We start from the raw sequence: 14,598 nt of genomic DNA on the forward strand, positions 1-14,598 counted from the left end.
ACAAGAAGTAAAAACTCTGCTTCTGTACCTGAAGCTGTCTAAATAGCATTCATCATATTTAATCTCTGTTCAAGTGTCTATGAACTAAGGCTCTACTGTTTACCCATCTGGGCATGAATTTTGCCATTTTCATTGGGCTAGCACAAGGCGGTTAAGACACCAGAGTGTTCCTCTATTTCCTAGTGTAACCAACTCAGCATCTGACAGGAAGGAAGTTGCATGAGCTTCTACACTTCATTCATCTGTAACTGATTTAACCTCCAGAGACTGAGATTAAGCTTATATCCTAATGGACAGTTTTGTTCATTTCATCAATAGGAAACAGATGTTGTACCAGACACACAACTGCTGGAGAAGTTCAGTCAAATTTCTTCTCGTTCCTATCAACAATCAGAAGAAGCTGGCCGCAAGTTATCTTTGGAGACAACATACATCACTGACTTCTTTCTTGCTCTGGCAATCTGTAATACTGTCGTAGTTTCAGTCCCCAATCAGCCACGTCAGAAGGTAAGAAGGCCTTATTTTTTGGCTATTTGGCCATATTCATAAATAAATGAGCTCCCTTTGGTTTGATTACTAAAGGAAAAAACAAATAACTGACATTTAAAAAATGATCCTTTTCTCTTCTATTGGTTTGTCCTGTTAGAAAGAAGGGAGTTACTGTAAAGCCACAGAGCACAATGAGTTAGTGTGTAATATAATGTTGGTAATGTTTTTCCAATGCAGAAAAACTTGGCTTCAATATTTTTGCTTCTGTGTATGGACTTGTTCATAACTTTTACAAGACAAATTTTGCGATTAAATTGCAATTGTGATTTTTTTCTATATTCTAGTTATCTTTTTCCAGGTGTGTGCATGGCTTCCTTTAAGAGTACCCTAACACTCAGGTTACCTTTACAAATAGGTTATTGTTGTCTGAAAGATAAGAATAATCTCAGAAGACTTCCAGATTGGAACTGAGAATGCTCTTACCTGTTCCCTGACTGTTCAAACAGAGTTTCAGCAAGGGTATGGAAGACCAAGTTTCATACGTGTAATAATCTGAAGAAAAAATGCTTTGCAGTATGACATAAAGTGGTCTCACCGTGAATGTACAGTGCATTTGCTAGACTGCCCTGGTTTAATGGTCTGGAGTGTGTTTAAGTCTTCCTCAGACCACATGTTGTTTTCAGAGCACTCAAACTAACATTTATTTAAACATACTACTATTTTTTTCAAAAATTTTTTTTTTTGTCAGGATGGGATTTTCATAACCCCATTTTTTAACCAATTTTGACTGTGTTGCAGGATAATTTCCAAGTTCAGCTTTGATTTCCTTCCCCCCATCCCCTGGTGATTTTCATTTTTTGTCTTTTGAAAAAAATGTTTGTGACGTGCAGGACTAGATTTTGGTGTCCATCTAGGCAGTGAACCTAAAACCATGGCTGAAGACATTCCCAAAAGGTATCCTGTGGAGTATAAAGTACCTCCTATGTATAAAGAAGCCTAGTATTTTAGTCTGCTTCATGCATTCCCAGAAAGCATAGTAGGCAGCCTACAGGTCCATGTGTGGATGGGGCAGCTGTGTTCATAGTTACTAATCAGCCATTCCTTAAAGGTGATATAGAAAAATACACAGTCAAGATTCTCCTTTTTTTGAGAATAATATTTCTGGATGTTTTGCTAGCAGGGGAGGAGATCTCCAGGTCACTAGTAGGTAGGTTGGGAGGGTCAATGTGGCATGAAGTCTCTGAGTTCATAATTAGGGAATGGCATGAAAGAGCTCAAGGCAATGGAAGGTTTGTGTTGCCTTAGAGAGAGGCAATGAAAGGATGTTCCTAATCTCTATTTCCATGGTGCTGAATGGAGACACATTACAACTTGTGTGCAGTTTTGGTAGAACTGAAGCCAGAATTTGTCCTTACTTTATGCTTTTCAGTGGCAAAGGAGAACGTGCTTCCTGGTGATAACTCATTCTTAACTCTTCACCAGTAATGAGAAATGAATGTCAGCCTTGCATGCCTGGTTCCTTGTTTGTAAGCTATTAGCTGCCTAACTGTTCTGAATAACAGTAAGCCAATTATTTTGTAACATTGATCAGATGAGAGCTGTCTTTTGTTTTAAATTTGGGCATTAAAAAAGTATTGATAAGGTACTGTATGTTTAATAGTACTTGCAGCTAGTTACTGTGAGGGGTATGGAGTTGGTTTACTCTTCACAAGTATCTTGCTAATACAAAACAAGAATTAAAGTGTTTATTTGCATTTGCCACAACTTTTAAAAGTCATGTCACACTGTTCCATGGCTAAAACAGTTCTAAAGAGAAGTATTACATGGACAGGGAACTTTTGCTAGGACTCAAGAAAAAAAGGAGAGTTTATGATCTTTGGAAGAAAGGGCAGGCAACTCAAGAAGAGTACAGAGATCTTGTTAGGTCATGCAGAGAGGAAATTAGAAAGGCAAAAGCTCAGCCAGAACTCAGTCTGGCCACTATTGTAAGAGACAACAAAAAATGTTTTTACAAATATACTAACAATAAAAAGAGAGCCAAGGAGAATATCTATCCTTTATTGGATACAGAGGGGAACATTGCCACCAGAGATGAGGAAAAGACTGAGGTACTTAATGCCTTCTTTGCCTCAGTCTTTAATAGTGAGATCAGTTATCCTCAGGGTCCTCTGCCCCCTGAGCTAGAGGGCAAGGATGGAGAGCAGAATATACCCCCCTTAATCCAGGAGGAAATAGTTAGTGACCTACTATGCTGTCGGGACACTCACAAGTCTATGGGACCAGATGGGATCCATCCAAAAGTACTGAGGGAGCTAGCAGAGGAGCTTGCCAAGCCACTCTTCATCATTTATCAGCAATCCTGGTCAACAGGGGAGGTCCCAGATGACTGGAGGCTTGCCAATGTGACTCCCATTTACAAGAAGGGTCAGAGGGAGGATCTGGGAAACTACAGGCCTGTCAGCCTGACCTCGGTACCGGGGAAGATTATGGAGCGGTTCGTCTTGAGTGCACTCACATGGCATGTGCAGGACAACCCGGGGATCAGGCCCAGCCCGCATGGGTTCATAAAAGGCAGGTCCTGCTTGACCAACCTGATCTCCTTCTATGACCAAGTGACCCGCCTAGTGGATGAGGGAAAGGCTGTGGATGTTATCTTCCTTGACTTCAGCAAGGCCTTTGACACTGTCTCTCATGGCATACTCCTTGAGAAGCTGGTGGCTCATGGCTTGGACGAGTGTACTCTTTGCTAGGTAAAAAACTGGCTGGATGGATGATCCCAGAGGGTTGTGGTGAATGGAGTTAAATCCAGTTGGTGGCCATCACAAGTGGTGTTCCCCAGGGCTCAGTATTGGGACCAGTTCTGTTTAATATCTTTATCAATGATCTGGATGAGGGGATCGAGTGCACCCTCAGTAAGTTTGCAGATGACACCAAGTTGGGCAGGAGTGTTGATCTGCTTGAGGGTAGGAAGGCTCTACAGAGGGATCTGGACAGGCTGGATCGATGGGCTGAGGCCAATTGTACGAGGTTCAACAAGGCCGAGTGCCGGGTCCTGCACAACAACCCCGTGCAGCACTACAGGCTTGGGGAGGAGTGGCTGGAAAGCTGCCCGGCAGAGAAAGACCTGGGGGTGCTGGCTGACAACTGGCTGAAGTGTGCCCAGGTGGCCAAGAAGGCCAACAGCATCCTGGCCTGTATCAGAAATAGTGTGGCCAGCAGGAGCAGGGAGGTGGTTGTTCCTCTGTACTGGGCACTGGTGAGGCCGCACCTCGAGTCCTGTGTTCAGTTTTGGGCCCCTCACTACAGGAAAGACATTGAGGTGCTGGAGCATGACCAGAGAAGGGCAACCAAGTTGGTGAGGGGCCTGGAGCACAAGTCTTATGAGGAGCGGCTGAGGGAGCTGGGGCTGTTTAGTCTGGAGAAGAGGAGGCTGAGGGGAGACCTTAATTGCTCTCTATAAGCATCTGAAAGGAGGCTGTAGTGAGGTGAGTGCTGGTCTCTTCTGTCAGGTGGCTGGAGATAGGATGAGAGGAGATGGCCTCAAATTGTGCCAGGCGAGGTTTAGATTGGATATTAGGAAAAATTTCTTTACTGAAAGGGTTGTCAGGCATTGAAACAGAGCGCCCAGGGAAGTGGTGAACTCACCATCCCTGGAGGCATTCAAAAAGCGTGTAGACAAGGCACATCAGGACATGGTTTAGTGGGCATGGTTGATGGTTGGACTCGATGGTCTTCAAGGTCTTTTCCAACCTAAATGATTCTATGATTCTATGGAGTCATGAATCAAACTTGGAATGCATACAGTTTTCAGATCTGAAGTGGTTTTACAATTCTTTTGGTTTGAATAATGAAGCTCTTACAGAAGCTGTTTAGCGTACTCATATGGTTATATGTTTAACTGAGCTGGCCATCTTTTATACAAGCAATCAAACTCATGGTAAATTTTAAAATACTACTTTTGTTAAGAAACATACATAGTTTGTAAGCTGTCCTTCTTTAATAAAATATGAAGAATTTAACATAAATGCTTTCTCTAACTGTTCTGTTCCAGATGAGACAGTCTTCACTGGGTAGGATGCCTATTAAATCGCTTGAGGAAATCAGGCAGATGTTCCAGAGATTGTCAGTCCGGAGACTAAGTTCCTCCCCACTTCCAAGTGTAAAAGAGTCATCATCTGAAAGCCCCAATAGTTTTGTGAGCAAACTGTCTATTTTCAGAATGAAACTGGCTTCACCTGCCTTGGATGGAGCTGCTCAAAGGGCTGCTGAGTGTCACAGTACTGACAGCCCAGAAGATTCCCAGGTGCCTCAAGAACTAGATACGGTGAATGTAGCTGCTGGCTGTGAACACAATAGTGCTGTGTCATCTATTGAATTGTCTCCCTTACCTAAACTATGTTATGAAGCTGAGAGTCCAGATGAAGCTGCCTTGGTTCATGCTGCTAGGGCTTATAAATGTATTTTACAGTCTAGGACTCCAGATCAAGTAACTGTGGACTTTGCAGGTCTGGGATCTTTAACATTTCAGCTTTTGCACATCCTGCCTTTTGATTCAGTGCGGAAAAGGATGTCAGTGGTGGTTCGGCATCCCATCTCCAACAAAGTGCTGGTGTACACAAAAGGTGCAGACTCAGTCATGATGGATTTGTTGAGAACTGCATCTGAAGGTATGTATAGAACTTCTAATTCTTTGCTCACCTTTGTCGTTCTTCAGAACAGTTGAACAGATGGCTTGATTCATGAGAAGAGACAAGTAACCAAGCAGAACTATTATATGTGAATAGTTCCTTATAGGGAACCCAGAAAGATAGTATTGCTTGTCACCCTCGATATGGTTGTGCTGGTGTGGAAACTGAGAAGAGGGAAGCAGCTGTTATTCAAAGGATTTAGTGGTGTCTAAGCAGACCCTTTGGAGCCAACTGAAGTGTTTCCAGTTATAAAGTAAGGTCATGTACTTGAATAGTTGGCTTCTGCTACACAGTGAGAGATGTTTATTAAAATGAGATACTTTCTAGCCTTTACCTGTGTTAGTGTTTCTGACCTGTTGGAGAGAGGTATAGCTGGCAGATGTCACCTATCAATGCTTTTTGAGATTTTTTTCCCTTCGACTACTGACTATTTCTGTGTTTCTAGGTGTAATAATAATATCTGTAAAGTTGTGGGGTGCCTCCTGCTGGCCCCTGTTGTTCGGGGGTAAATGTATTTTGAATCTGCCACAGGAGGGCTGCACCATGTTTTTTAAGCACTAACTGTTCATAGGCAGTAGCGAACAGTCAATGATTTTTCACTGAAGGCAGTAAAGAGAAAGTATTATCTATGTATGTTAGAAATAAATACCTAAATATATTTAAGTTCAGAAGATGTTCCAAGGGGATTTTTTTAATGGTTTGGAAAGTTACATAAAGGAATTATTTTTAAAGGCTTGCTTTCTGCAAAAGGGAGTTTAGTTTGTATGTTCCATGGCTGGCTGGTCTCAGTGAGGAAGAGGGATATTTCCAGTTCCAAGGGTGGATTTTAACTCACCCACCATTAGCCATCTAAAGTCTAGACAAAAAGCTTCTGTAGGCCATGGGGCAGAAACAGTACCTCCAAAATCTGTCGTCTTACTAGGGGGGTAATTTTATGTCTGGAGGTGCCTCTCCTTACTTTGATTGTCAAGTTAAACTTGGATCCTAACTTCTACGTGTCCAAAGTTAGGTGGGTTGAATGCCTGTCCAACTAGTCCATCCCTTAACAGTTATTTTTAAATAAGCTTTTCTGCAACTGCCCTTTTAGCTCCCTCCCACTATACTAGTGAAAGTAAAGCTGCTTGGGTGTCTGTGGCCCAGTTCATTTTAGAAAATCAATTTATTTTAGGAAAACAATTTGATATACTAGTGGCATCCAAGGATGTATCAGTACCAGATGCGTTCCCCCTCACTGCTTGCGCAGACTGGCACAGTGCATGCTCACTGTAGGTATAGCCACAGTACATTGTGCAAACATGAAGATACGCTCATAGTTAAAATAAAACCTGTTAACATTTTGGTATTTTTAAAACGTATTTAGACCTTCAAAATTTTCTGCTACAATTAGCCTAAGAGTGCATATTTAATTTGCTTTCTTTGCTTTTTGTGTGATAGTAGGTACTAATAATTCAGAAATGGAACAAAAGAAGATTAAAGAGAGAACTCAGAAGCATTTGGATGACTATGCCAGAAGAGGACTGCGCACTCTGTGTATTGCTAAGAAGGTATTCCTTTTATTATATATTTTTAAGAATGTTTACAGTCTGTGACCAGCCTGAGTGGTATCACCAGTGGAGTAGACATCACCTCTTCTGAACAGATGCTTCCATTGCCACATTTTGTTTATCCTTATGTTTTTTCAGGAGGGATTTGTAAGTTGACCCAAATAAATTCTTGACTTCCATTAGATTGCCATAGTTGCTGTCAGTTCAGGATGCCAAGCAGCTTAATAGCCTAATTCTGAAACAGGGGTTGTCAAATAGCCTGATTTTTCTTCAAGAGTCCTGAGCAGGTCTGCTTGTGTGAAACTTACCCTGGTTGGAATTACAGACACAGAAAACAAATTAAGTCAGACCTGTTTTATTGGGTTTCACAAACAGTTTGCAGTGTTACAAGCTCTGGATGCAAAACTTAAGTGATGTTTTGAGATTCCATTTTAAATTCAAAGCTGTTCAGAAGTAAAATTCCATAGGGATTGAAACAGGCAAGAAACCTCTTTACAAAGGGTTATGGAAAGTGAAAGTACATGCTGTGTAGCTGTACAGTCATCAAGCTGTATACAGCTGTGCAGTGATACTGTGGCTGTGTCAATGCTGCAATTAAAGAGTGGTAGGGAGAGTATACTACGCTTACTGGCCTGCCTACCTTCCATCTAAATGGAAATCTGTCAGGCAGCTCCAGGAACCTGCAGGATGCTGGTGACTAATCTGGCTTGTGAAGCCTGGCAAAGTAATCTAACACTATGAACATCGTACTAATTCCATGGACATGTTGGGGCACATAAGGAATGCACTGCCAGGGACTGTGCTTCTAGGTTCAGTGTGTGGACAGCAGAAGTAACTGTGAGGACACTTTTGAGGTGCCTTTGAAAACACAGTGTAGATACATGCTGTATGTCTTCTCTCCCTCTGTAGGTGATGAGTGATGCAGAATATGCAGAGTGGTTAAATCATCATTTTTTAGCGGAAACCAGTATTGACAATAGGGAGGCACTGCTGCTTGAATCTGCCGTCAGGCTTGAGACCGAACTAACTTTGCTTGGTAGGTAGAAAACGCTGTAACTCCCAGGAAACTGCTTATGATGTTTATAATTGGAATTTACCTGCAGAGAGCTGTGCTAAACTCGGTTTGTGTAACACACAGCTTCCTACAGATGTAGAATTTATTGTCACTCCTGAATTTTCATAAATCTTGCTGGTAAGTTTGTACTAGTTGTAAAACACACTGAAGACAGCAAGTGCTCTTCTGTTGTTTGTAAAGTTTTGCTGATTTTTTTTCTTTTTTTAATTGGGTTTCTTTTTTTTGTGCTCACTAGAGTTTTTAAGTGTTATCATAACAAGCACATGAAATGATAATAAAAAATCACAAGCCTGCCTGGGCAAACGTTCACAGGGATCCCACTTCTGGGCATGTTTTCCATCACTGTTGCATTTGTGGCACAGCAGGTATGCTTGTGCTATGCCCTCCTGTAATAACATGTAGGTAAGAAGTGAGGCATGCTTCTGCAGGAGCCATTCCTCTGATGGTCATTCAGCTGTGCAGAAATGGGGAGGCCAAAAGAAAATGAAAAATGTTTGGTGTAGATGTGTAAAAGGTAAACTGCAGGCAGTCTGGAATAATAGTTCTAGAGGACTGCCCAGCAAATAACATTTGGAAAACAAAGTGCAAACACCTGGCTGTGGTGGTAAAGGCAGCTCATGCTAGAAGCTGAAGAGAGGCAGATCCTATTGTGTGGAAAAGTGTTGCTTCCCTCATTTTGTGCCACATCTGCTCAGGGCAAATGCCATAAACCTTGATACTAAAAGGAATTCTGGGATTGCTGGCATGTTTCTCGAGAGAAGCCATAGCAGTGCTGCTAGCTGCTGTAGTTTTAAGGGATGATGTGCTATACAGGTACCCTTTGCACTAGAGTCAGCAGAGGGAAGTCTAATTGCTGTGGAGACCTGCTGTCCTGCTGGCCAAGGCACTTTTTTGTCTTGTGTCTCTGGGACAGTAAACAATATGGGTTGGCCCTAACATTAAAGGGAGTGAGAATAAGAAGGGTAAATGGCTTCATACTGCCAAGGTGCTTGCTTTCAGTACCTCTGTTAGCTTAGTTACCCCTGCCTGGGACATATATACATTGTGATCTGCAGGGTAGAACTACTTATAGCACTTCTCATTCTTCTTCTCTGAGCCTTCCTTTGCTTTCTTAATAAACCTTACCTGGTATAGCTGCAGCTGTAACTCTGACTGTCCTCTTAGGACTGAGAAACGAAGACTTTGTCCTCACAGAACAACAAGCAAAAATTCAAATCATCTCAGTATTGCCAGGATCATGGAGGACAGCAGTGGTTTGTAGTCCACTGCATAGGCAGGAATGAAATTGATATGGCTATATATAAAGCCTTAGGTCTGTATTTGAATGGAAATCTATTTCTGGACAGAATAGTCCTAATGTGCAGTACTTAACTAAGCACAGATTTGGATCTCAGCAGTATATGTATTGAAGCTGGCTTCTGTTGGATTATGAAGTGATCAAGTACCTCAGAAGGGCAGTGTTAAGTGTATAGAGTGCCTAAGTTAAAACAACATTTTCCTCTCTTCCTACAATGTGTGGCAGTGTCTCAAAGACGCTTGCGTCAAATAGATCCCAGCATCTTCCTTCCTGCCTCTTTTGTTGACTTGCATCAAAACGCAGGCAGAGTGCAGAGCAAGGACCTGGATGTTTTTGTCCTCCTGGTGACCAGGGGCCATGAGCTGTGTGCCCTGTTGGCAGTTACTTACTGAAGAAATTGCAGTAGCGTAGGAAATTTGCGAGACCTTTTGGCTCTTATCCATCCCCATATGACAGTCAGTGCTTTATGCACAAATTGCTGGCTAGAGTCACGCACTAGAATCATGCTAGGAGGGAAAACTTTGCTTTGAATTTTATTGTTTGTTTTTCAGAATGAACCTAGCTGCAACTGGCCGAAGTTTCTTTCTGAGAAACTTTCTTAGCCTGCGAATCCCACAAGCCAAACCATGTCTCCTGGTTATGATTTAGTACCCTTTGTATTGTGAAAAAGCCATGAAAATGTCCTGTACCGTAGTAAGTCACTGGCACTGCAGCTTTTCAGAGATGGTTCTGCTTCATGCTGATGTTGTGTTGCCTTACTATTACCAGAACAGAAGGTTTTGTAAGCTGGTTTTAGGGACATAGGTCTGCCTGCTGTGCACACCAGAAAAGAGGGTATCTCTGTTAAAGTCTCTGTATTTTTTTGCTGAAAGTGTTTCTGTAACCACTAAGGGGTGTGTGTTAGAGCCAGTGCTTCCTCCCTGTGGGGGAGTATGTCAAGGTTGGCAGTGTGGGCAGGAGGATGGGCAAAACAGGGTTCAGTGCTATGAATTGAAAAGACCTGGGACAGGAGGTACTGCAGCGATGAGTGGTTGAGAAACCTGATGATGAATGGCAGGTTTTTGCAGCAGTGTGCAAAAATATGATATAAGAAGAGGGGATTTTGGTGTGAAAAAGGTGAAGGCTTGGGACAAGAGGTACAGAGAATTCCACCTGGAGCAGAGTTGAGAAGAGAAGTGGACCTTGAGATAGGAAGCATCGAGGTGATACATGAAAGAAGGTTTGGGGTATTCTGAGGTAGGAGGGAGTGGGAATAATGGCATATATTTGTCATGAGAAGCTTGGTGGTCTGTGTCCCGCAGCCACTATGGGATGAAACAACTGTGAGAATGAGAAAAGTTGGCTTAAAAGGGTCTTGTGAAGAATTGAAGGCCCCTGAGGCTGTAATGAGGTGTTGTCTTTAACCCCAGCCAGCAACTAAGTACCACACAGCTGCTGGCTCGCTCCTCCCTGCTCCCAGTGGGATGGGGAGGAGAATTGGAAAAAAAGTAAAATTTGTGGGTTGAGATAAGAACAGTTTAGTAACTAAAAATAATAATAATAATAGTAATGAAAAGGAACATAACAAAAAGAGAGAGAAATAAAACCCAAGAAAAGACAAGTGATGCACAATGCAGTTGGTCACCACCCACTGACTGATGCCTGAGCAGTGATCTGCCCTTCCCGGCCGACTCCCCCCAGTTTATATACTGAGCATGATGTTCTATGCTATGGAATAGCCCTTTGGCTAGTTTGGGTCAGCTGTCCTGGCCATGCTCCCTCCCAGCTTCTCATGCACCTCCTCGCTGGCAGAGCACGAAAAATCCTTAGCTTAGGATAAGCACTGCTTAGCAACAACTAAAACATTGGTGTGTTATCAGCATTATTCTCACACTAAATCCAAAACACAGCACTGTACCAGCTACTAGGAAGAAAATTAACTATCCCAGCTGAAACCAGGACACGAGGGTATGTGTCAACAATGTCACATGTGAGGGGCTCTGGGACACAAAGATGTGGAAGGGAGGAATTCCCAAGCATGTCCCAGTAGGGTGTCTGTTTTGGGATGTGGATACACACAGAGGACCATCTTGTTCTGTCACTCTTGCAGCATTTTGGTTTTGGAAATACAGCAGCACTAATCCTTCTGCTTGTCTAAATTAAGGTGCCACTGGCATTGAAGATCGCCTTCAGGAGGGTGTTCCAGACACAATACAGGCGTTACGGAAAGCGGGAATAAAAATATGGATGCTGACAGGTGACAAGAGAGAGACAGCTGTCAACATTGCCTATGCTTGTAAACTGCTGGAACCAGATGACAGAATCTTCACTCTCAAATCACAGAGTAGGGTGAGTGGAAAACTACACTTTTCTTCAAAAAATTTTTTTTTTCTCTGCTGAAAAATTCAGTCAGGCTATATCACAGGGCAATACGGAAAAATAAAATGATCTCTGCTTTCCCAACCAACCAAAGACAGCATGATTTATTGGAAGATGAAAATACTGGAAAACTGACAGTTTGCTTCCTTGCAGGTCAAATATGAAATCCTTTATGTGTATGTAACATCTATTTCTTTATTTACAGTCCCTAAATAATGATTAATTATTTTAATTGAATAGACTGCTTAATTTCTCTTTGTGGTAGGTGTGAGGTGTCGCAACCCAGACTGGACAGACCAGGAGGTGGTGTTTAATTCAAAATTCCCTCAGGCTCAATTAAGGTGAAATGACACCAAATGATCAGTTAAAGATTTTATTTATGACAGAAGCAAACTGAACTGGGGAGGCATGGTAGTAGGTGGTGGGGTTTCTCACAACAAGAATTGGCATAAGACTACTTCTGTAAACTGTGTAACCATATACATCAATTCAGGGGATAAGAAGATCCCTCCCGTTGAGTCACGAGGTTCAGAGCAGACCCCCTTGCTTTCTAGACTCCTCCTCAGAGAAGGGCCCAGGGGCGGCTGGATCTACTCTTAGTCTCAGACTTGGTTAACGGTTTATATCTTGAAACGGATGAGGTATAGGGATTGTGGAAAAGGAAAGAGAGAAGAAGACAGAGAGAGAAAAAGGAAGAGAGAAAGATTTCACCGGTCCTAGGTCCAGCGTTGGTTCAGTCAACCGAGAGGTCCAGTCAGCCAAGGGGTCCAGTTCCGGTGGGCTTGCGTGCCTGGGGCTTCAGTTTGTGTCCTTTTATCATCCTTGCCCCCACTTTGGCCGGGCACCCAAACAGGTTAATGAGCAGTTTGTGAGCCTTTGGGCTTGGGGGTCATTTGTGGAGTAACTTCTCCTTCCCTGCAGACATGGCCATTGTTTGATCTTTGTATCAGAACAGCTCATCAGAACAGGGAGCTGTTCACCCTGCAGCACGCCCTCCCTCTCCTGTTGCTGACATCTGAGGTGATGGGCTTTTCACCTGGGTTCCTTGCTGTGTAGGGTTTGTCTTTAAGCAGAACTTGCCCCACCACAATGTTCGAGACATTAACTCTTTCAGTCTCTCACAGACAGAAAACGACTTAACTGCAAGGTTCAAGCAAATGATTTATTTGAACTTCACTTACAGACTTAACATGCCACTATTGCAGGTTTTACAGATACAATGGAGGAATGCACTATTGCAGTTTTTTAAGGCAAGAGTAGTACATTATTACAACCACAAGCGGTTCACAGACAACCACAACTGCATTTACAAACGTAAAGCATAAACAATATTCACTTACCCCTCCAGGTAAGGGCTTTCAATCCCAGGGAAGTTACCTCGACCGGCGTCCCAATTAAGGTGGGGAAGGGTTTCCTTCACAAGCCAACTGTATAGTTGGAGAAGTGACTCCCCCATTTCCAACCTGAATCTTAGAGTTTTTATCCCCTGACTTGTGGAATGGTGTGTATGACTATGTCTGAGTGGATTATGATATATGCCTAAATGGATTATGTATATCTGAGTGGAGTTTCCCCTTATCTTTCCTTTATTGGTCTGTGATTGTTTGAATACACAAGGCTGTCATTTGAAACTGAAGCTGAAACCCTCCAGGTTTTGGGTTGGTTTTTTTTTTTTTTACCTTGCTTCCTCAGGCAACTGAATAGTGGTTGGATTGAGACTCAGGGCATACTATTTGTTAAGGGATTTCAAGGCTCAGTTCAGGTTTTGGTTCTTTGAATGGCACAGCCACCGCCCTGTTTAGTTTAGGGTTTATCAGACAACCCAGGGCTAAGCTGTCTACACAGCTCCCCGTGAGTCGTCTCTGCAGAGAGACAGGGCCTCAAGGCAATCCAAGGCTGGGTTGCTTTTGTAACCCCCATGAGTCGCCTGTGTGCACTAGACATGGTAAAACTTGTTTGTGAACTATGAGCCAGACAATCCACACAGTAGGCCGGAGAGTTGACATGCTTCACATGTTATTAGAGATTTCAAATGGCTGTAAGTTACAGCATATTAGTAATGTAAGAATTATTGTTATGCAAATTCTATTGAATTCAGTTTTGTGCTGCTTTGTGTGGTGTATTCCCTCAGCCCTGCTTGCCTTGCATAAATGTACAAAGAGTTGTCGCATTAAAGTACATTGCACACTATTCAAGAAAGCTAATCTGCCAACAATTTTGTCAGAGAAAAAGCCCACCTTCTCCCCACCACTCAGTAATTGAGCCATGTGATAAAGAGTGGTTAAAAATGCTGCTGGTTTGGTGGCAGGTTTAATCCTACTTGATTGTTATGTCTTCTTGTGGATGCTTATAACCAGCCGTTTTTCAAATCTTGATTTTTATCAATTTTGGGTTTCTTAAGAGAGACATTACTAACTGTAGCTGGTAAAGCCAACATATCATATGTCTCTCCTCAGAGGAGAGCCATGAAATCTGAGACTTCTCTAAAGGACTGGAGGATTTTTCTAAGACCTTTCCTTTTTCTTTTTCTTTCTGCTTATATGTTACTTTAGAAATTCAATTTGTATCTGCCGTAGAAGATTGTGTGGCAAGTGGTAACTCTGGGGAAAATAAAGTGAAAAGGAAAGGATTTTTAGTCCAGTTGTAGTTGAGGAAAGCTTGGGGTTTGATTTTTGCTAACACTTTTTTCTTCCTTTTTTCCTACTGGTGAACAAGTGTCTTACTTAACAGTGAGAACTGAGCCCCTTTTGCAGAAGTGCTCATCCTCCCTCTAACTGGGCTTTGAAATAAAAAATAGACAGGATTTGATACTGTTGCATTTCAAAGTAAAATCATGGGAAGATTTAAGAATATGTATTTTCTTCTATATAGCACATGCATGACATATATTGATACCAAGAATCTTTTGGGCATCTTATATTGATTCTGACAAGGTAAAAAATTCCACAAGGCCAGTTCTTCAGTAATTCATTGCAGCTCATCTATAATCTGATTTGAAATGCACTTTTGGCTTTGCATGCCAGACAAAAGAAATGTAGAGAGCAAAAGTCTTCTATAAAAGCTGCATTTATATTACAGAATCCTTAATGGTTGTTTTTTCTGCTAGTCTATGAACATTTTCTGATTTGCTTCAGTTTTTTCCCTTCT

The 14,598-nt window shown here is 42.3% G+C and overlaps 1 protein-coding gene across 1 annotated transcript in view; it reads left to right on the forward strand.

The window, feature by feature from the left end:
* The window catches only part of ATP10D (ATPase, class V, type 10D), a 45,774-nt gene that overhangs the window by 20,945 nt on the left and 10,231 nt on the right, over positions 1-14,598 (forward strand). The window contains exons 10-14 of the mRNA XM_010574552.1: positions 319-507; positions 4,541-5,156; positions 6,612-6,721; positions 7,631-7,757; positions 11,237-11,421. Of these exons, the coding sequence (XP_010572854.1) occupies positions 319-507; positions 4,541-5,156; positions 6,612-6,721; positions 7,631-7,757; positions 11,237-11,421 (1,227 nt within the window). The remainder of the gene's footprint in view (positions 1-318; positions 508-4,540; positions 5,157-6,611; positions 6,722-7,630; positions 7,758-11,236; positions 11,422-14,598) is intronic.

This window comes from Haliaeetus leucocephalus, unplaced genomic scaffold, assembly GCF_000737465.1.
Source record: "Haliaeetus leucocephalus isolate CR32 unplaced genomic scaffold, Haliaeetus_leucocephalus-4.0 Scaffold439, whole genome shotgun sequence".
Lineage (NCBI taxonomy): Eukaryota > Metazoa > Chordata > Aves > Accipitriformes > Accipitridae > Haliaeetus > Haliaeetus leucocephalus.